General features: G+C 47.8%; 8 protein-coding genes across 8 annotated transcripts; 4 read left to right on the forward strand and 4 right to left on the reverse strand.

Moving 5' to 3' along the window:
• Positions 1–35: 35 nt before the first annotated feature.
• Positions 36–6,288, reverse strand: F4812DRAFT_454891 (uncharacterized protein; the record flags this gene model as incomplete). The annotated part of the gene is made up of 7 exons (XM_047936724.1): positions 36–975; positions 1,037–1,221; positions 2,214–2,341; positions 2,407–5,665; positions 5,731–6,017; positions 6,081–6,185; positions 6,249–6,288. The coding sequence occupies 7 exons, from the start codon at positions 6,286–6,288 to the stop codon at positions 36–38; spliced, it is 4,944 nt and encodes a 1,647-aa protein (XP_047795387.1).
• Positions 6,289–7,285: 997 nt separating this feature from the next.
• F4812DRAFT_38118 (uncharacterized protein) lies at positions 7,286–7,901 on the forward strand. The gene has a single exon (XM_047932027.1). It carries the CDS (start codon positions 7,381–7,383, stop codon positions 7,714–7,716), a length of 336 nt encoding a protein of 111 aa, XP_047795388.1. The 5' UTR covers positions 7,286–7,380; the 3' UTR covers positions 7,717–7,901.
• Positions 7,286–9,822, reverse strand: F4812DRAFT_411459 (FAD dependent oxidoreductase). Its single transcript, XM_047932623.1, has 2 exons — positions 8,178–9,822; positions 7,286–8,021 (listed from the first exon to the last, which is right to left on the reverse strand). Exons 1-2 carry the CDS (start codon positions 9,532–9,534, stop codon positions 8,008–8,010), a joined length of 1,371 nt encoding a protein of 456 aa, XP_047795389.1. The 5' UTR covers positions 9,535–9,822; the 3' UTR covers positions 7,286–8,007.
• A 2,230-nt stretch (positions 9,823–12,052) lies between these two features.
• On the reverse strand, positions 12,053–14,030 carry F4812DRAFT_38188 (uncharacterized protein). Its single transcript, XM_047932038.1, has 7 exons — positions 13,791–14,030; positions 13,704–13,737; positions 13,613–13,622; positions 13,288–13,355; positions 13,084–13,115; positions 12,182–13,022; positions 12,053–12,062 (listed from the first exon to the last, which is right to left on the reverse strand). The coding sequence occupies exons 1-6, from the start codon at positions 13,801–13,803 to the stop codon at positions 12,307–12,309; spliced, it is 873 nt and encodes a 290-aa protein (XP_047795390.1). The 5' UTR covers positions 13,804–14,030; the 3' UTR covers positions 12,053–12,062; positions 12,182–12,306.
• Positions 13,790–15,651, forward strand: F4812DRAFT_38181 (carbon-nitrogen hydrolase). Its single transcript, XM_047932037.1, has 2 exons — positions 13,790–14,090; positions 14,160–15,651. Exon 2 carries the CDS (start codon positions 14,374–14,376, stop codon positions 15,352–15,354), a length of 981 nt encoding a protein of 326 aa, XP_047795391.1. The 5' UTR covers positions 13,790–14,090; positions 14,160–14,373; the 3' UTR covers positions 15,355–15,651.
• F4812DRAFT_38210 (uncharacterized protein) lies at positions 15,555–16,877 on the forward strand. Its single transcript, XM_047932043.1, has 3 exons — positions 15,555–15,815; positions 15,881–16,386; positions 16,461–16,877. Exons 1-3 carry the CDS (start codon positions 15,755–15,757, stop codon positions 16,689–16,691), a joined length of 798 nt encoding a protein of 265 aa, XP_047795392.1. The 5' UTR covers positions 15,555–15,754; the 3' UTR covers positions 16,692–16,877.
• Positions 16,878–16,906: 29 nt separating this feature from the next.
• F4812DRAFT_38320 (NAD(P)-binding protein) lies at positions 16,907–18,444 on the forward strand. The gene is made up of 2 exons (XM_047932055.1): positions 16,907–17,234; positions 17,311–18,444. Exons 1-2 carry the CDS (start codon positions 17,168–17,170, stop codon positions 18,153–18,155), a joined length of 912 nt encoding a protein of 303 aa, XP_047795393.1. The 5' UTR covers positions 16,907–17,167; the 3' UTR covers positions 18,156–18,444.
• Positions 18,445–18,575: 131 nt separating this feature from the next.
• Positions 18,576–20,117, reverse strand: F4812DRAFT_454898 (putative O-methyltransferase; the record flags this gene model as incomplete). The annotated part of the gene is made up of 4 exons (XM_047936725.1): positions 18,576–18,756; positions 18,846–19,207; positions 19,288–19,803; positions 19,869–20,117. The coding sequence occupies 4 exons, from the start codon at positions 20,115–20,117 to the stop codon at positions 18,576–18,578; spliced, it is 1,308 nt and encodes a 435-aa protein (XP_047795394.1).
• Between the last annotated feature and the right edge of the window lie 360 nt (positions 20,118–20,477).

The raw sequence follows: 20,477 nt of genomic DNA on the forward strand, positions 1-20,477 counted from the left end.
TCTCAACTAACAATAATTCTTCCTGCCTTTTTTTTTCAAGATCGACTTCCTCGCGATAATCGTCTTCGAATACCACTACGCCCTTTCTCATAACCCGAACTAGTTCCCGCACCTGCACCCCTCCAGACATCCTCCCCATCTTCCTCGTCGTCTGCTGGTTGATCTACCAATGTTTCTCGTCCCGGCGTTTCCTCTTTGATATCCACATCGTCATCGTCATCATCGTCCTCCTCTTTCTTAATTACTACCTCTTCCTCGCTTTGAGAGTCTCCCGCTCCGCCGTCGAATATTGCGGCGCGGCCAGGCGGTGGTCCCATCCAACGATCACCTCCAGGTCTGGCATTCTGCTTATCTCCAGGCCCCTCGGGTTCTTGGCTAAATACGAAGGAGCTCAAGATAAGCCACGCCAGTCCTGTAGATAGCATCTCGGCTATCCAGAAAACTGCCGTGGAGACCAGAAACGAGATGATGCGGTGATTATACATGGCCCAGCGAATACCCGTTAGGCGGGCGACGAGAGTGACTGTAGCCGAATACACCTGGAGTTCCTGGCCGGCTTGAACTTCCACCAGGATGCTCAGCGGGAGGATTTTGCTGAACTCGACGAACTCGCCCATCGGAATTCTAAGCGTTGTCATCTCCGACGCGCTGGGATATAGTAAGTAGTAAGGCAGAAATAGGATTCGCGACGCTGTTTTCACGAGCGGGTCTGTGTACGGGATCAGGGCGGGCCGGCGGCTCATGAAGACCACCGTATCTTCTTTCACATGCGAGAAGGGGTGTTCCCCCGAGAAATAGTAAGTGAATGCCGGGTTTTCTGGCTGCGTTTTCATGCCGAACAGAGTGACCATGAAATTGCCCCTTTCTAGGTTGACAGGCGATCGCGGCAGGGTTAATTCAACTGATATATCGTAGGCCTGTTCGAGCATGAGATTCGAGGAGACTGAGGTGACGCCATAGGGGTTTAGGCCAGAGCTGTTGCAATAATACCACTAATTAATTCATACATTGGCAAGGAAACAAGAAAGGCCCTTACTCATATTGTAGGTGCAGAGGAAGAGATATAACCTTCTTAGGCACGTAGCTGTAGTAGAAAATGGGATAGGCTAAAGCAGCAATGCATAAGAGTATTAGGGACGCCGAGAAGAACAATACAGCGCCGAGATATGTCCTTTTGGCGGTTGGAGATGTTGCAGCTCTATACGAGGCTTTTACGTATTCCTATGCTATAGAGTCAGCGAAATGAACATATATAAACATTTGTCTATTGGAAGCTTTGAAGCTTGTCATGTATGTAGGTAGCTTGAGGCATGTGACTGACCATTTTCCTAAACGAAAGTAGAAGCGCCTTTCGGCGCTGAACCTCACGATACTCTTGAATACGCGTCGTTGAGATGAGTAGTACAAGAAATTAAAACAGTAGACAAGTTGTGGAAGAAGGTCGGGATCATAATAGATCCTAAAATGAACAAAGTTAAGGCATGTAATGTTTGGGTTTGTAGTGGTACATCGAGCTTGACCAAACTCGACAACCCAGGCCAGCCGAAATGCTAATTTAAGTTGAGTTAGGTAGCTGCCCCTCCGTTACCTACACCTTAGGTTAGGTACCTGGTATCGACGTCATGCTGATGACTAATCTCATGTTCAGATAAAGAAACGGGCAATCTTTAAGAGCTGTGAAAGTATCACTACCTCCTAGGTTATTCAAGAATAAGAATATTGTGTTTTATTTTATACAATTCACAAGCAAACTCAAACCAGAATATCTATCAATCAAATCAAAAAAAAAAAAAAAGTCAAAATGCAAACTCGTATTAACTCCCCAATTCTTTAATGAACCCTATATAGCCTGTCTGGCAATGAAGAATGAAGAATAGCTTACATCGAACGTTTTCCCTCCCCTTAACGCGCGAAAAGCCTGCTCTCCCCCCAAAGAACAGACGACCGATAAATTTCAACCCATCCAAATAAGTCGCCTGCTTGCTTGCTTGCTGAACCCCCTCATATGTGCTCATCACAACCCCAGATAACAACATTAGGTTAGGTACGTAATCACATCAAAACAACGGGTATCTAAATACCAACTTTCATGAGCCTCGTCACTCTTTTATCTCATCAACCAAAGAGCAGAACTAAGGGCTTCGTAAAATGCTGGCCCTTGGCCCTTAACAAGGCTGCAGATAATTACTAGGTACCAATCCACCCCTGCCAACACCTGCTCCTGAATGAATTTCAGCTTCCCACCATCCGTCGTCCTGGTGTCGGAGGACAGCGAGGATGTCTCCCTTGGCAAATCCAAGCTCCTCCGGAATTGCTGCCTGGTACATATACAATGCTCGAGCTATATGACCGTTAGCGTCCACTTTCAAGTTATCACGGAGAAAAGAAAAAGAAAGAAAAACATACCGTAATGTAAAATGGCGCGGCCTTCTGGTGTGTACTGCCGGCTCGGATCTGCCACGCTCTGGCTCCGCTGTCTCGAACTCTCTGCCACGGGATCCCGTCCGTCGTAGAATGTCATGGCGCGCGAGCTGGAACTTGTACCGGGTCTACCGTTTCCTCTGCTACGCATCGATCCGTACACGGACCCGTCCCCAACTGGTGCAAGTTGCATAGCCATCTCTTCAGCCCTACTAGTTGGCCGATTGTAATCGCTATTGTAAATGGATGGGGACCTTGCCCTCATAGAATTGCTCGGCGACTGATGCCCGTAGTATCCTTGCTCCGAGCCGCGCTTTATCGACATGCTGGGTTGCGGAGAGTTTCGTTGCTGAGAACCACCATACGAGATTGGGGACGCTGGCTGAGGCGAGTTTCCTCGTCGCTGAGTTGCACTATAGGTAATTGGAGATGCCGGCTGCGGCGAATTTCCTCGCCGTTGGGTTCCACTGTATGAAATAGGCGACGGTTGTGGCGAGTTGCCCCGTCTTTGGGTTGAGCTATAAGAAATTGATGATGCTGGCTGTGGTGAATTTCCCCGCCGCTGAGTTCCGCTATATGAGATTGGGGATGCTGCCTGTGGTGAGTTCCGCGGCTGGTTACCGCCATACATACTAGGCGAAGCTGAGTTACGGTGTCGGCTGCTACTATAAGGATTTGGCGACACTGATCGTTGGCTCTGACGAGTCTCCGACCGACGTGCTTCGGAGTACATCCCAGATCGAGGAGAAGCGCTTCTAGTAGGCGCTGGCGATGCTGCACGGGGCATCTCGCTACCTCTAGTCGGCGGCCGAGAAGGAGTATTGCTAAAAGATTGCGTCCCACTATATGCTCCAGATCCAGGACGCTTCGCACTAAACATGTCTCTGGTTTGCTCCACATATTTTCGTGACGCCTCCTGCATTGCTTTAGACGTAACAGCCGGAGGCGGAACACCAAGCCTTTGAATCTGCATATCATATGATGGCGGTGGAGTACCTCTCATACCAGCGGCCGCATCGCTGTTTTCTCTGGGCGCAGGCACGGAACGAGACGGTGCTTGGGACCTGTCGGGTACAGGTGTGGCGAGGCCATGATAGTGATCTGCTGAGATTCGTCCAACTGCCTGTTTATTACTAGCAACACCCTTTAGCTCCGCTAGAGCTTGAGCAATCGGATCCAGCTCCTCTTGCGGAGGTGGATTGGTATCGCTAGTTTGCTTCCTCTTATCGGTGTTGGCCACAGGGAATACGTTCTGTCCAATGTTCAGAGCCAAGCTTGCATTCGCTTCAATCGGTTCGGGACTCGCTGTCTTGTCTACCATATCTGTAATCGGGTTCTGAGATACCGGAGGTTGGGGCTCTGGTGGTTTAAAGGCTTGATTGCGTCGAGAACTGACAGTCCCTTGTGTGCTTAGAGTACCCTGGGAAGTTGTAGGTCCCCAAGTATTTCTATTGGGCGGTCTCACATCTTTAATACTCTTCCTGCGGAATGGGCTGTGGTTCTGGAAGAATCCACTCTTCTTCTTTTGCATCTGCTTTTCTGGTTGTGCTACCGCTGCGGGTTCCTGCTTAACTGGTGACACTTTGCCGCTTGGAGGTTCTTGACTAGAGAGAGATGTCGGGTTCGAGAAATCGCTATTGTCATCACCACTTGATGGCCGTGCTGACACATTCGAACTTGTAGCCGAATTCATGCCATCCGTTCGGCACAGCATTGTCATACCATCCATAGGGTAAGGGTCGTGGGGCACCGGTGCAAATTGGGAGGCATCATACGGCTGTCCCCCATTATTTCCTTTCAGACGATCTTGTGGAGCCATGATAGCCCCTGAGGTGGCCTGTGGTGCTACGACCGACTCTCTGCTAGAAGGTGGCGGAGGCTCATTCTGTGGTGGATCCTGGGAAGAAGGAGGGTTGGTATCGCGACGCTGAAGTTCTCTACTGAAGGAGGGACTTGGTTCCTGACGTTGTACATCTCGAAGGAATGCGGGACTAGGATCATTGCGTTGCACGTCTCGAGGAGCAGGGGGATTAGGGTCACGACGTTGAATCTCTCTTGTGAGAGCAAGCTCGGGTTCGTGGCGCTGTATTTCGCGAGGTGCTTCTCGGGGAGCTTCTTGAGGAATCTCACGAGCTATCTCACGAGGCATCTCCCGAGGAACCTCTCGAGGCATTTCTCGGGGTACTTCCCGTGGCATGTCTCGGGGCATGGGAGGGTTAGGATCGCGGCGTTGAATCTCTCTTGTCAAAGAGAGATCAGGTTCACGACGTTGTATTTCCCGAGGGTACGAAGGAATGGGTTCATGGCGCTGAACCTCTCTACTTAGAGAGAGTTCGGGCTCACGACGTTGCGTGTCTCGGGGGAACGAAGGTGGAGGCTCATTCCGCTGTACCTCCCGCGCAGCAGGAGGAATAGGGTCGCGGCGTTGAAGATCTCGAGCAAGTGCCGAGTTGGGATCATGATGAGATTCATACGTCGATGGCTGAGGCGAAGGAGCACGGAAGCCAGGGTTGATGCTTTGAGGATACTGCTGTGGCTGTATAACACTTCCTCGCCGCCTGTCACGCTGAGCTATGGCATAGGTTTGAGCCTTTTGTGGAGGCATGATTAAATCCCTATTCGAGGGCGCGGGTGGCTCATGATGTGCTAGATCTCGAGCGAGGGCAGAATTAGGGTCATGATGAGATTCGAAGGTAGATGGTTGGGGAGAAGATGTACGGAATGCAGGATTGATGCTCCGTGGAAATTGTGCTACCGAGTAATGCTCATCTTCGGAGGCTTCGGAGTGAGTGTCTTCCACGTCCCCGCGGCAGAAGTTGATATACTTTGGCGGGTCTGGGATTTCTTGACCGGTTCCCTTCTCGCTAATGAAGTGGATGATATCATTTTCTACATCCATCTTTTCGAGAGACAAGCGGATCTTTTCGCACGAGGCGTCATCGCTAACACATACTGTGGAGGCGATATTGGCGAAAGTCCATAGACTGCTCTTGGTGAAGTCTAATCTCTCCTCTTCGAGATCTTGGAATTTGTCGGCGGCGGCTTTCCACTCCCTATTCCACCTAGCAGTCGTCTCTTCGAGAACCTTAACAGCATTCTCATATTCGGCGTTAGTCGTGGCAAGGCTGATCTGTGTCTTTTCTAGCCTGGCCTTGTTTTTCCTTTCTTCTTGTCCCATAACCATGTGACCCTGGGCAAGGTAACCTTTAATTTTTAAACAGTCCTGCTCATATCGATCACGAGTCTAGGCGGGGTTGTTAATCGTCGAGGGGATCCTTTTTAGGATGTATATGTATGGGCGGGACTGACCTTATTCACCATGTTCGTTTGTTGAATCTTGACCTTGAGGAGTTTCTCTACCGTATTTTGGACAATCTTGCGCCTCTCTTTCATTCCTCCAGCAAACGCAGCCAACGGCTCCTCTAACTCGGTCTTCATCTGGGCAGCGATACTGGCATGTTGCTTCGCCATGGATTCGACTTCTCCTCGTACGGTATCGAGTGAAACTTTTAGGCTTCCCATTTCGTGGGTACCCAACGATTTCTTGCTTAGCGACATAAGCTTGCGAGCATATTCATCTTCGATGGAGGCACGGGCTAGGAACACACACAGACCAATTAGCCAAATGGAGGGGTAAAAATTGGTCCAAGAAAACTTACCACTGTAAAAAGATCTAAGCTCATCGCTGGTCTGCTTCGCAGAAGCCATGCGATCAAGCAATGGCCCAACTCCGGCGTCATCTTTACCCCAAAAATTATTGGCAACTGTTTATAAAGCCATGTTAGTATTTTCGAGTTGTGATTCAGCTTTACAAATAGATTTCGTACACGACAGAGAAACTGTCGGGCCATCTGTGGCCGCAGGCATCCTCCCCGATTCCCTCCCAAAAAGAAGCGACGATACTTTCTAAATTTTTTTTTTTTCGGGCGGAAATGTCGGTGAACCCTGATTTGCGTTTTGCTTGGATCGATGCGATGATTAACCGCTTTCAAAATGTCTCGAAATTAAATTATCAGAGATCGGCAAGAACGCGGTTCTGCCACAAGAAACCAAAAAAACAACAACACAAGAAGCAGAAAGTCAATTGTTAGTATTAGGGCCCGTTGGAATGTCGACGTTGAAGTTTAAAATTCGTGCCACACGATTTCAAAGTTAGTGGTTGCAGACCTGCAGGAATTTGTTTACAAGCGGTAACGTCGTTGCCCTAGAGATGGGGTTATGCAGTGGCTTGAAACTGGGAAGTTGGGAAAGTTGCAATGTTGCTAGCTGACTTGGCTGGCCGCTGAACAAGTAAATTGTGGGGTAAGAAGCCTATTGACACATCACAGCGCTAAACTTAATGGATTATCTTGGTTACAGGGTTTACGAAGTAGCTGCAGGGGTATATTTCTAGACCTTGCCTGCTAATTGGCCTTATCTTTTATAGTATCAAAATATTGTTTCTCAAGTCTTTTTCTTATAACTAAGCTTTTTATATTCTTTTCTACAAAAATTACTTAAGCTACTATCAGAAATCCAAGAAGTTGAATATTGTATTAGTTACTCGATAAATTCTTCATTGAACTAGGTACTATGGAGTTCATTGTTAAGCTCGTCATTACTCGGGGTGTGTTTCTCACTTTTATGATTATAGCTCTACCTGTTAATGCGCATTGAGAAGTTTCTTTACCTTAGATAGACGTCTGACCAATTAGGTAACTATTAGACTTTATATTAATCTTTCTTCTCTTGGATGAGCTACTCAGGCCCTATTCACGGCTTTAATCCTCATCGTCCCCGTGCGGGAGCTATTAGCCCGGTAGAGCAGGTAGCGAGCTTCGGCTGGACGTGAAATTAATGAATATACCTAGCTAGGCATCTGTCCTGATCATCGAGAGTTATTATTATTTCTACTTAACTATAATGGCAGCAAATGAGAGCTTTATATGAATAGGTAATTATAAGTATTTGCTGTCTAATATGGATAGGTTCGAGTACAACTCAAGTCCCTCTCGCGTCGCTTTCAGTAGCGGCACCACCAAAAAGATTCCAGAAGAACTTTCGCGGGCAAATGTATCTAAACCTTTCCTCCTTAGCCCGCCTCAGCATGTGAGCCATATCGACTTACTGAAGGGCGTTCTCGGCGATGCTGTTTCCGGGGTGTTTGCCGAAGCCACAATGCATACTCCGGTCGAAGCGTTATACGCTCGCAATATTAACCCCATTATTAACCTCTTTGCTCAAGAAGGGGTTAAAGCTCTTGCAGAAGTTGACAGTGAAAAGGGGGCTAAAGGCCGTGTGTACGCAGGAGAGTAACATAGATAAGGCAACAGATATAGCAGTGAGCAATCCTTACTGGAACCCTCGGCCTATCCCTATCGAAAGGGACATAATAAGAGAGCTGATACGACGAGCTTGGGCGGGGGAAGAAGCAAGGGCAGATTTATAAGATAGGTCCTTACCTACCTAGCTCGACCTATTTAATCCCTATCGATCATGTCGCTACATGTTTTAAGAAATACCGGTCATCTATGTGAAAGAGATTTAATATGTTGGCTCCTTGTCCGAGATTAGATATATTAGTTCACGAAGCTCTTGGCTTCCCGTCTATAATCTACTATGTATGCCGTTTCTCTATATACCTCCTGTACTAAGGCCATCCCATATCGTACCCATCCATTCCGGTCATAAGACTAACGAGGGATCGCAACCCCCCAGCTTCGCGCTCTTCGGCTTGCCATCTAGGATAATCTCACTAACGAGCTTCCCCGTCGCAGGCGCGTTTTGTATACCCCAGCATGTGTGCCCTGCGGCAACTACGAGCCCTTTCGTGTGGCTGATGGCGCCAATATAGGGTCCTCCTTGGGGTAAGTAACATGCCTGCTTCGCGAGAACCTGGCCGTCCTTCCCTAACTCATCACTAATGGCGCTGACTTGATATATGATGTCCTCGCATCGGGCTACGTCGACTTCGACTTCGGCCGTCGTTTCTGGTAAGTCGACTATATCATCTGTAGGCCCACAGGCGTAAGCGGTGCCGTCAGGTCGCGCGTAGATTTCAGGTTCGACAATTCGCTGTCCCATCAGCGGCCGCTGCGCGCCCGGCGCTCCTCTGGAGTCTCTAGGTGTCGGGGTGGGAAAGCCGACGGGGAGCCTGATCGAAGTGAAGAGGGCGTATGCGGACACGGGCTTCGGCGTCTTGATGACGACGCTGTGAGCTCGGGCTGCGGTAATGGGTATTTCGGGAAGAAGACGTCGTGTCCATGGGCCGGCGGCTACTACGCAATCCGTGGTGGGTAACCGTTCCTCCTTTCCGTCTTTCTCGTACGTCACGCTCTCTACGCTCTTGCCGTCTGCCGTCTTGTTAATGCTCGTGACCCTCGCGCCGGTCACGATCTTGACTCCTTTTTCTTCGGCTAATTGGGCCATGCTTCTGGTAAATAATTCGGGATGGACCTGAGCTGTGTCTTCCGGGGTGCCCATCCCCTCGTAAGCGGTCAGAGCCTCGTTGGTATCTAGCCAGTCTAGGTCTTCAGGGGCGCCAAGTTTCTCTAATGTTTTGATTTCCTTTTTGTGGTTCTTATGTAACCCCTTCGAACGAGGCTCTGTCTCACTGCTGACGGATGTCATATCGTCTGTATTATTTTCGTCCGTCCTGCTATTGCTGAAGCCAGGCGGTAGACGGGCCAGGCAATCAATCTGGCTTGCATAACATCGTCTATATCCCCATCTCTTATCTCCACCATATTCTTTCGCGAGCTCATCGTGTAGCTTAAAACTTAAAGGTACGATACTCTTAGGAAAAGCCCACAGCGCAAGCAGACCTCCTGCTTTCCCGCTTGCGCCTCCGGCAATTCCATCGTGGGCGGGGTTTCTCTTCGATGCGGTTTCAGGGTCAGCTAACGTAGCTGGGTCTGTGATGCTATCCGAGGTACGTCCTCCGGCATTGCTAGTGGAGGCTTCGAGGAGAGTTATGCGATGCGTTTCGGGGGAATAGGAGGGATGTCGGGTGAGGAAGTAGGCGGTGCAGCATCCAATGATGCCGCCTCCTATTATCGTGATTTCTTTTGGTGACGATGACATTTTATGCTTAGAAAGAGTATTAAGAAGACGGATTGGCGTAGGACTTAGCATTCATTAGAACTCCGTCTAGGCCCTGAGTCTTGTAAGTACCTCTTATAGGATGAGAATTTGATAACCTAGAACTTCAGAAGTCCCTGAAACGAATAGAAATAGAAGTGGCTTATTTGTAAGGGAGAATTTGTAAGTATGTAGAATTATATGACGATGTATAGCTGCCCTACAGGTAGGTACCTACCTACCGAATGTCTCAAAGTGGTCTAGACCAGGTACCACGTTTTATACTATGTAGTAGTGGGGTTCGTACGGGTTCGCGATGTTACGTCATTAGGTAACTAATCCGTATACGAAGTCTATGAAGTAATACTAAAAATTTAGGTTTAGGCTAAGCACCCGTTAGATCTTTAAAGAACGAAGCAGTTCTGTTCTTCAAGCAAATCACTTTAACTTTATTTGATCGAACATGGTTTTAAAACAGACTAACAATAGTGAAACGGTCAAGTTTAAAGTATTAAAGCTACGAGTGATAAGAGAAGAGAAAAGACCCATTAAAGCATTGAATAAGACTTTGTTTGGTATTCTGCTAGGTAACTATTGTAAAATGTTTGCATGTCCTCAAGTGCAAACTGAGCATAAGTAAGGTACCTGGATACTCCACTTCTATCAACAAACGGAAACTTCGAAACGGATCTAAGGCATACTATTCTAGTAAAAGTAGGAGAGAGCTAAACCAATGAAATTTAAATGTAAAGGGGCAATGTATTTAGGTACCTAACCTATAGTTTGCAACTCGAAGATATAACTAAAATTATACCTTAGTGAGTTTTGCCAAGACTTCCCCTTTTTTTCCCCTGGAAGTTACTACAGTAAAGACTATAGAATGTTTTTGGAGCCAAGGTTTATAGAGAAGAAACAAGTATCTTAAATTCTTGTAAGAAATAAGAACTTGCTTTTCCAGCATTCACTCTCCTTGGAATATCAATGATAGGGACATAAGGAGGAGGAGGAGTTATCATGTATTTTCAGAATCTGAAAAGACCAAGTCTCCAGTGCCGTGACCAGAGCCATGTACCCAAAGTGTCGTCCTAATTCGCCTGTCTTACCGCTCCCGAGTAGCTTGAACTTAAGTGGACTGCGGGTCATGGGTATAAGAGTTCTTTTAGTGGCCCAGACGGCAACTACCTCCTTTCCGTCGCTAGTCTCGCCCGGCTCTCTCGAACGTCTCTTCCCGCCCCGTCCTCCCCCGGGCCCTTCAGCCTCCACTCGTACAAGCTTAAACCCCTTAGCGTGTTTGAACATGGCTCGGATCTCGTTGCCTTGAGTGAGTCGCCATTCAAACTTCTCCTCGTGCGCTCTCTCACCCTCGCCTACTTTCATAGAGAATTGGTACCAGCGGCGAGCAAACTCTTGCTTGGGATCCATCGTCGTAGTAGCAGTATCAGGCCATCCTCCGATGAGAGGAGGAAGACTGATATCGTTCACCATTTGGTATCCCTGCTGAAACCCGCCCCCTTTCTTCCCGACAGCTAAGACCTGGCCGTCTTCTGTTGGCCCATCATGAAGCACAAGGAGTTTCTCTGATTCTGCAGGGCGTATTGATACGGTAAAGCGAAGGTCATCGGCGTGTTCGCCCAGGTGGAAGGTCGTCTGGTAGGAGTTGGCATAGAACACCTTCAGAAAGTGTGGACATTTCTCGGCCATCTTGAAATCTGCTTAAAGAGGGTTAGTTTATATTGACACTTTTGCCATTGTTTTATAATCTCACTATTATCTACCAATGGTAGGATGTATGACTGCAAACGATAGGTAGTGCTGGAAAGTCTCAAATTGGAACAGCTATGTTGGAGACAGGATCGTGTATTAACTTTATAATTGGAATTAGTCCTTCCTGGCGAATAGGAAATTACCTTGAATTTGTCTAAGTGTAAGATAGTCGACTCAAAGGTTAGGTAGAAGAAGTGCGTAAAAAAAAGTAGAGATTGAATCGGGAACTTCGAAGGGGTAAGAGGTACGTCCAAATACTAAAATGTTAGACTTCTAGTTTAACGAAAGGCGTAAATAAGATGTAGCCTAGCAACCGTACTTGTATTCTTAAAAAAAAATCTGGAACTCGTCTGATGTACGCAAAGTACCCAAGTTTGTATGGGATGAGTCGTATAACGAGGTTGGCAGCTGGTCATCGCCCAAAATCGGCCTTGCGCATTCAACAAAACCAAATACAGAGGTTACAAATACGTTTTCATGAAGTTGGGAGACTCAGTCAATTTCCGTTATATTATATGAGCTTGTGTGAAGTTCCGCGCCAAATCTCTCTCATCCTTCCGAAAGTACCTCAACCAGATGGGGACGCACTACCCTATATATTTGAAACCCGATATCCCTAGACATTGCAAAGCCCAAATATTTAGAGCTGATGCGAGGGAGAAGTATCTGAATAGTTATTTAGTAAATTCAACATTGTCTTGGATATCAATTAGGACTTACGGGTACAGCGAGGTTGTACGTGATTAGAAGTTGCTTTAAAGGAGGTGGTAGTTGAGGTCATTGGCCTCGTCAATAACTCAGTGGGGGTTGAAAAGTGACTTGAAGCGTAGAGACGTAAGTAAAGAAAGAGCTTGAAGAGGGAGAAGGTCGTATGTAAACAAATAGATATGGACGGGAAGTTGATGGAATCCCCCCTATTCCCGGTTTCTATACATACCCCCTGACGCCCTCGGTTTGCGATATGGAACCTCTTGAAAGTTCACTCGTAGAATTAGAACGTCATCATGATGGTATTTCCTCCTAGAGCCCCTATCCTGTTTCCCGAAACCAAATAATCAGCCATCAACTAACGAGCGACTCCATCAACGGAAGGCCTGAGATGCCTTGCGCCTCGAATGACCAAATCTTGAGGGCGGTTGCGAGCGCTACATAGGCAAAATCATCTCCCAACTCTCCAGTCTTGCCGCTTGCGCGCAACTCAAACTTGAACGGCTTGAGAGTTGGCACGAATCTCATCAAGATGTTCCTTTGAGTTGCCCAGACAGCCACCACTTCTTTTCCGTCGCTGGTTTCATCAATGTGTCTTTCAGCTCGCTTTCCTCCCTTCCCGTTTCCAGGGCCCTTACTTCGAAGCCGTACTAACTTAAACCCCTTCGCATGGTCGAACATGGCGTGCACCTCGTTGCCTTCAGTGGGTCGCCACTCAAACTTCTCCGGGCGTGACCCTCTCAGGTCCAATGAGAACCTATATACTCGCGCGTCGTCTGTGCGGTAGGTCAAGGTTGTTGTGGTATCACCAGCCTTGACTCCGGTGTTGTAAGTCGTGAGGTGATTATGCGTCTTGCCAACCTTTACCAAGACACTGCCATTATCGGTAGACCCGTCATACAGGACAAAAAGGGACCTCTTCCTGGATATTGCGTCCATAACCACCGCAAATCGCAAATCGTGCGCATGCGTGCCGAGATGGAACTCCGTCGGGTCTACACGGCTTGGGAAGAGAGCTCTGAGGGAACTAGGAAACTCTCCGTCTATTGTTGAACCCATTGCGTATTGATCTTTTGAAAGTACCTAAGTTAATATAAAATTTCCCCTTTCCCTCTTAAAAACTGAACTCACATTGAACTATAGTGCACCGGAATAGGTATTGTCTTTTGGGAGATGTCGGTCAAAGTCAATAGCTATGTAACTCGGCGAGGATTGGATATCTCGTATCTAACTTGGTAGGGAAGAAATAGGTAATAAGTAGAAGGAGAAATGCTAGGAACATGGAGATGATTTTATATGAAAAAATTACGAACTAGAACTAGGGTAGGTACGCACATTATATGTTTTCCATGATAACGTAACTGCCCAACGTAAGATATCTGGGCAGGTACGCTAGAATCGTACTGTGTAGTTTCATTCTGCTTGAGTCACTACCTAAAGCAGGAAGAATTTGTAACTAAGGGAAGCAAGTACGCGTAAGTCGCGCTGGCAGATGAGGACGGTAAAGTCGAGAGGTGTCCGTTACCCGGGTACCGGTAACGAGGCGCCTAAAGTATTTGACTCGTAATGTTCTGGCTCGCTAGAAGAGAACTAAGAAAAAATAGGATGAGTTCCTTACAGTAATTTATTATACGTAGAAGGTCTACTCCTAGTCATTAACCTCAAGTCTACTGAATGTTGGATACGCGTTAGTTGTTTGGCATGTGGCTTGGTCATGATCTATACGATCGCCTATCTCTAGGATCGCATACGTTGCTAGGTGTTCGCGATAATAGTTTTCGACCCCTATACACAGGTGGGTTAACGTTGGACATATCACTCTCTTCCTAGGTACCTACGTAATTGGCTCATAAGGACATTTCCACCTTGGGGGGTATACGAAGTATCCTACTCATACACAAGTTCTAACCGTTGACCATTGTGCTTGCATTGTTGCCAGGATACTAAAGCTTATAAATGAGTGAATTGAGAGTAGCTGAGAGAGTGAGGGGGTAAATGTCTATTATGGGTTTGCTTCTATTACATTATAAGTAACCTAGAGGGAAGTTTCAAACAGCAAATTTCCTTCTATTTTCAATGAATGAACAGTATATATAATTATCTATTACCTTGGATATATTTATTAGATTGTCGTTCTGGTATGTTACGCTCAGGCATTAGCAATCCGCTGTATACGACTTATTCTGACCCCTTTCGACCAAACACAGGATAGTAGGTCTCGCTCAACTTGCTAGGGACTTTGCTCTCCGTAATTGCAAGATTATTAGCATGTGAGTTGCCATTCGAATGTTGTACAATACCCCGCCACACTGATGTCTAGACGGATTATCAAGTCGTTCGGGAACCCCTCACTTGCTATGCTGAGTTTATACAAATTGCCTAGGTACAATTTAAGTTCCGGGCACCTAGGAAGACTCCAAAATGCTGGACAAGAAGGTTAACGCCGGTGCTGTACATGCTGCGCCGGTATACATGGACAAGACTGCCACCTTACGCAAAGTAATCACCATCATCTCCGATGCAGCAGCCGAGTCGGTTGAGCTTCTCGCTTTCCCCGAAGTGTTCGTACCCGGATTTCCCTACTTTACCAACTGTTACGCGCCCGACGCTTCGACCGTGGCGCTCTACGCCGCGCAGAGCGTCGTGGTTCCGGACGACCTCGTCGACGTGCAAGCTGCCTGTGCGGAGCACAACATGGTGGTAGTCTTGGGCATTTCGGAGCGCATGCGCGATGGGTACACGCTGTTCAATAGCATCGTCACATTCGACGCGGATGGCACCATTCTGGGAGTTCATCGCAAGGTCCAACCTACATGGGCCGAGCGGCTTGTCTGGGGCCAGGGGTCCGGCTATACGCTCAAGACTTACGAGCCTAAGGGCACGGGATATAGAATTGGTGCGCTTGCGTGCTGGGAGCATACCATGAATGGAGCTCGACAAGCCCTTATCGACCAGGGAGAGCACATCCACGTTGGTTGTTGGCCGGCTCTCGATATTCTCAAAGGCTTCGAGGATGTCGCATGTTCGCAAATTGAGGCGTTGATGAAGGCGCACGCGTTGACCGCGCAGGTATTCGTGCTTTGCCCAAGCAGCTATGTTGACGATACATGTCTTCGGTGGATGGAGCAGAATCTAGGTCCTCAGGACAAGGTGAAGGCTGGAGGTGGTTGGACTGCTATCATTCACCCCTTTTGCCCAGTTATCGGAGGGCCATTTAGGGGCCCGGTTGACACAATCGTTACTGCAGAGATTGACCTATCTCAGTTAAGCATGGTGAAGGTGTATGTGGATGGAGCGGGCCATTATAAGCGTCCGGAGCTCTTCAGGTTTGAGGTCAACACGGAACGAAGATGGGGAGACGAAACAGATATCGTCGGTCCTATACCGTGGAATGCGTCATAACCATATTTCATTGAGAATGTTCTTACGGCTTTAGATTGTTATATGTGGTTGGCGCTAGGTACCTAGTATAATAGTATAAACTAGAAGGGGACCAATTATCATTAGCCTGCGGTCCACCTCGACGAGAGGGTTGGAGTTAAGGGTTTAAGATAACAAACGCTCCGATCACTAATTTATGAGTCAATCTAGAGCTTCATTATTTTCCGCGATCGGTCGGGTATAGTAGCGTATTGAAGGCTTATGATGCGGACTACGGCGACATTCCCTCTAGCGTCAGGGAACTTTGTTTACCTTAGGTTAGGTTACCTACCTGTTTAAATATGCTGATTTCCCTGCAATGCAATCAATATTTTCTTTTTTAGTATCATCGCGTTAATTAATTTTATATCTTGTCGCTACCATGGGAGATAACAAGGCAAATATCAACTACACTCTTCATGTGTACTTTACGCGGTACTCAAGTGCGTCAACGGCGATGCAGGGCCGAATATGATTATTGGAGATAAAAGCTAACTACCAAGATTAGGTTGGGGATCGCGAGTTCAACTTATCCTTTCATACTTCAACATCCCCTGCGACGTCAAGTTTTATAGCATGGGCCATCCAACCGGTGCACCTCCGTCGCGCTTCGCAAAAGGCCTCCTCCCCGCCTTACAGGTAGGCACGGAAGACGATGATTTCGTGGTTGAGGATTCTCTTGCGATAAGCGAATTTTTGGCAGAGCAACACCCAGAACTTCACCTATGGCCGAAGGACCGCAAGCTGAGGGCGCTGGCAAGAACCGCAGCAGCGCAGATGCATTCCGGGTTTGGTGAGCTCCGCAATACATACGGGGCCAACTTCCTCGGGAAATACACCGGCAACATTCCCTCAACAGAGTCTGTCGCAAAGGAGATTAGGGAAATGCTTGAGCTGTGGAACAAGGCGCGAGCAGATACTAAGAAGAGGCTGCACGAGCTTGGTGAAGAGGATGAAGGATTTCTATTCGGCGGGTTCAGCATCGCTGATGCCTTCTTCTGGCCTGTTTTATGGGTGAGTTATTAGAATACTCGAGGCCATACTTATCCCTATACCTATACCTATAGTGTTACTTATCTTTGATGCAGCGTTTCCGCAGCTACCAGTTACCACTGACTGGCATTAGCGAAGACGGCTTAAAATGGATGGCGAAGATGTGGAACGATCCAGTCATGAAAAGCCAGGCCCGAGAGTACTTCCGACAAGCTGAAAATCCGTTAAGTAGGATTGAGAAGTACGAGGATATCTTCAAAGGCAATTCCGGTGTTGAGTATAGCCAGTTCACCAAGGACTGGGAGTTTGACTGGCAGAAATCATGAAGTATATCAGGTACCTTTATGCCCGATCGTTGGCTGTGGCATCTTGGGACTCCGGACCCAAGCATTTGTAATGTCGGGGGGTGGAATAGCTCCGACTCGGAGAAATAGCCGTCCCGTTACTACCTACCTGGTCAGTATCTACCTAGGTACCTTAGGTAGGTTAGGACTCAAGGACTACAACCGGGGAGGGGAGAGGGGGGATTGGGGGAGTTGCAATGGAGGCTATGCCAGATCATGTTATTACCTAACATAAGCATACTAGACCTAAACACCCATAGTTCCATTTGATTCGTATTCCACCCAATCTACGCATTAATGACTTCGGGAAGATTGCGTTGTCCGAATCCGAAATCAATTCATATAATACCTACAGGTAGGAGGTAACTTTCAATAATCCGATATATCTAAAACCTGGGCATTATACCATATCTTCTGTTAGTTACCTCTCATTTTAGGAATAAGCCACATAACACAACATGCCTCCTTTCAACCCAGATAAGGATATACCTGATCTATCAGGGAAAGTAGCATTTATTACAGGAGGTGCGTTTATCTTTGGCCCTTAACATATCCCTGATTTAACCTTTAGGTACCTAAGGTTTTGATTAACAACAATCAGGCACCTCGGGTATTGGAAGAGAAATCATTCTGTTCCTAGCCTCGCACAATCCTGCTCACATCTACTTCACGGGTCGAAATGAAGAAGCTGGCGCTACAGTTGTCGCCGCTGCTAAAGCTAAGGGCCCGAACGTTGAGGTTACTTTCATCAAGTGTGATCTCTGCTCTTCCCGCGCTAAGATCCGGCAAGCTATCGCCGAAAGCTTCAAGTCGGATCGCCTTGACATATTTATCGCCAATGCCGGTATAATGGCAACGCCTCCCGGCTTGACGGAAGAGGGATTCGAGCTGCAATGGGGTACCAACTATCTTAGCCATGCTGTGATACTACAGCTTTTGCGACCTGTCTTGCTGCGAACTGCCGAGAGCGGCGCGGACGTAAGACATGTTCAAGTCACATCGCACGGCCATAACTATGCGCCGTCCGGGGGTATCCAATTCGAAAACCTACGAAAGCCCGACGCGGTCGGCGAATTTGCGCGGTACGGACAGAGCAAGCTCGCGCAGATCTTGTACTGCAAAGCTATGGTGAAGCGCTACCCGCAGATAACCAGCGTCGCCGTCCACCCAGGCGTCGGCAGGACGGGCCTGCTAAAGAATGCCAAGCAGTCTTTGATAAAGAGTTTTTTCTCAGCAACCAGCTTCCTGCACAAGGACGCCGCCGAGTTAGCGTATAGTCCGCTATGGGCGGCTACCGCTCCGCTCCCAAAGCTGGAGAACGGGCAATATTACGAGCCCGTGGGGAAGAAAGCGGGACCATCGAAGCTAGCTGGAGACGAGGCTTTGGCCGAAAAGCTTTGGGAATGGACGAATAATGAGCTGAAAGATGTCGAGGCGCTATTGTGAACATGATGAAATGATTATTATGAGGTAGGTATATATCCCTTATTATGTATCCCCTATTATGTATTATTATGTGCCCTTATACTTCTCCCACCTCACCCCACTACAGATCTTAGAAAGTGTCAATTTCACCACCAAAGCCCACCGCACATGTTATATTTCTTGCCTTTTAAAGGGCAGCATTCTATGCATTTTCGAGTAACATTATAGTTTGATCTAAGCTATGGCCCCTCCGCTTACCCAGCCCTTTGTTATCCCGATCTCTCGGGTTCCTAAGGGGGGCCATAAAAGCCCGACTTTAGGAATATGCTGGCTTTAGGTACCTGTCTTACCCTCGAGACCTATTCTGGGACAGGGCGCGTTCATGTTCAGAATAGGGTACAGTACCAGGTTGGTAGGAGGTAGTTTACCATCGTCGGTGTCCTAGTTTGCCAACCCAACGAATTCAAATTCCAGCAATGATTGGAAAGCCCCTACTTCGGCACCGGACGTGACGCCCGCGAGCCGAAACCCCCCAGGAGTGACTCGATGTAACAGTGACTCAAATTCGGAGACGGTGCGTTCACGCGAGTTATGCACTCCTAGCATAAGCACATCTTCCAACCTATATTGGTACAACCTATCAGCAAATAATCGGTATCTAGAAGGGGCGCATTTGCTGCGAAGTGAATGGAGAGTAATATAGAAACTAACCGGGCCATTTTACTTGGTAATGTATTTAATCGTTTTGCAGGTGGCTCTGGGGGAATGCCTTCGCTAATAAAGACCTTGGCTCCCGGTCTCAGGGCAGGGAGCAGCGACGATAAGATTTTTACAGCATCCTCATCATCCCAATCGTGTAGAATATGGCGGAAGATATAAATTTCGGCTTGAACCGGTTGTGGTTCGAAGAAGTTATACTCTTCAAAACTGATTCGAGATTCCAGAGACGAATCTTCGGCAACGGCACGTCGCCCCATCTCTAGCGCGCCGAGATTACTATCCTGGACAACGAATGTTGCGTCCGGCATCAGTGGTGCTAATGCCAGGACTGTGTGGCCGTTGGAGCCGCCAACCTAAGCTCCGTCAGTTTGTGAGACAGAGTTAGGTAAAGGCGAAGAAGAGCAAGCATTCTTTCAAGAAAGCAAGGACTTACATCAACGACTTTAACCTTCCCCAAGGACCCCCACGGCCACGCCGCACGTAGCCGATCAATAGACCACATAGGTGTGTGTGTTCTTCCCGTCAAGTAATCGTGGTATTCCTTAGTCACGGCCTCATTTCTATGAAGGTAGCTAAATAACGACTCATCAGTCCCGTATGCCAGGTTGAACGCACTATCGGGCGCATGAGCTGGATCATCACGCTTCAGCAGAACTGCTTCCGGTATTTTCTTCACGATATTCCCTAGGAATCCGGCTGCGAAGCGTATAATATCAGGCAAGTGCGGGTTCTGCACTAGCAAGGCCGATGATGCAGAGTGTCGGATGACATTAGACCGCTCCTCAACAAACACACCATTGGCGATGCCATATCGTACTATCCGAGCCAACAACTGTTCGGGAATACGTACGGCGGCAGCGAGTTCCTGGATTGATATAGAGGAGCCTAGGGGTACATGTTCGTGGATTCGTAATTCCGCAATTAGGTTTATATTTACCGCATCCGCATACTATAGGCGATTCCAAGAGGTATGAGTGGGAATTAACAAAGCAATGGGAGCTGTGGAATACTCACCGCCCACGTTAACGTCAGAAGATGTTCAGTAGGACCTTGTACCAATCGTACGAGGTCTTTAGCTGAATCCATTATTCTATGGCGCGCTTCTCGTAAAGACCTTCCCGCTGGAGTGTCTGTCTCATGGGTGAAATCACTAGAGCCTGACTCGTCTAACGTTGGGGATGGCAAGCCCGCTTCTTGAAGAAGGGAAGAGAGCCTCGAGACTTGCTCTGTAATGGATGATGCTAGGTCCTCGATGGAAGACATGGCTATTACGAAGATCGGATTAGTTCCTCGGAGGAATGGCAAAAATCTCTGTCAAGTTGAAGTGCCCTTGGATCTGCCCTTTGAGATGATATAGCGGTCCTGTCGAGGTGTCTGATGAGGTTGGGTGCCCTCGATGGATGCCACAACCAGAATGAATATCAGGGCTAGCTGCCCTTTATATAGCCAGCAGACCCCTGTCGTATCTACATTTCCCTGACATAGGGTGACTATCTGATAGAATCCAAGACACTGACTACTTGTTACCCTTTGATCCTGCACTCTGTTGATCACGGTGATGGAAAATAAGACCAGGGAAGCATGCATTCCATATAACTACCTCTATGCGCTGTAATCTGGGAT

This window comes from Daldinia caldariorum, assembly GCF_022478825.1.
Source record: "Daldinia caldariorum strain CBS 122874 unplaced genomic scaffold F4812scaffold_1, whole genome shotgun sequence".
NCBI classification, from domain to species: Eukaryota; Fungi; Ascomycota; class Sordariomycetes; order Xylariales; family Hypoxylaceae; genus Daldinia; species Daldinia caldariorum.

What these genes read in the sequence shown, in the direction of transcription:
- F4812DRAFT_38188 (XM_047932038.1), bottom strand. An exon ending in TATCATGGAAAACATATAAT is followed by an intron (nt 13,116 to 13,287) that starts GTGCGTACCTAC and finishes ATCTCCCAAAAG; the next exon opens with ACAATACCTATTCCGGTGCA. An exon ending in CCGGTGCACTATAGTTCAAT is followed by an intron (nt 13,023 to 13,083) that starts GTGAGTTCAGTT and finishes TACTTTCAAAAG; the next exon opens with ATCAATACGCAATGGGTTCA.
- F4812DRAFT_38320 (XM_047932055.1), top strand. Translation starts at nt 17,168, where the DNA reads ATGCCTCCTTTCAACCCAGATAAGGATATACCTGATCTATCAGGGAAA. An exon ending in AGTAGCATTTATTACAGGAG is followed by an intron (nt 17,235 to 17,310) that starts GTGCGTTTATCT and finishes AACAACAATCAG; the next exon opens with GCACCTCGGGTATTGGAAGA.
- F4812DRAFT_38181 (XM_047932037.1), top strand. Translation starts at nt 14,374, where the DNA reads ATGCTGGACAAGAAGGTTAACGCCGGTGCTGTACATGCTGCGCCGGTA.
- F4812DRAFT_411459 (XM_047932623.1), bottom strand. Translation starts at nt 9,534, where the DNA reads ATGCTAAGTCCTACGCCAATCCGTCTTCTTAATACTCTTTCTAAGCAT.
- F4812DRAFT_38118 (XM_047932027.1), top strand. Translation starts at nt 7,381, where the DNA reads ATGGATAGGTTCGAGTACAACTCAAGTCCCTCTCGCGTCGCTTTCAGT.
- F4812DRAFT_38210 (XM_047932043.1), top strand. Translation starts at nt 15,755, where the DNA reads ATGGGAGATAACAAGGCAAATATCAACTACACTCTTCATGTGTACTTT. An exon ending in GTACTTTACGCGGTACTCAA is followed by an intron (nt 15,816 to 15,880) that starts GTGCGTCAACGG and finishes TACCAAGATTAG; the next exon opens with GTTGGGGATCGCGAGTTCAA. An exon ending in TCTTCTGGCCTGTTTTATGG is followed by an intron (nt 16,387 to 16,460) that starts GTGAGTTATTAG and finishes TCTTTGATGCAG; the next exon opens with CGTTTCCGCAGCTACCAGTT.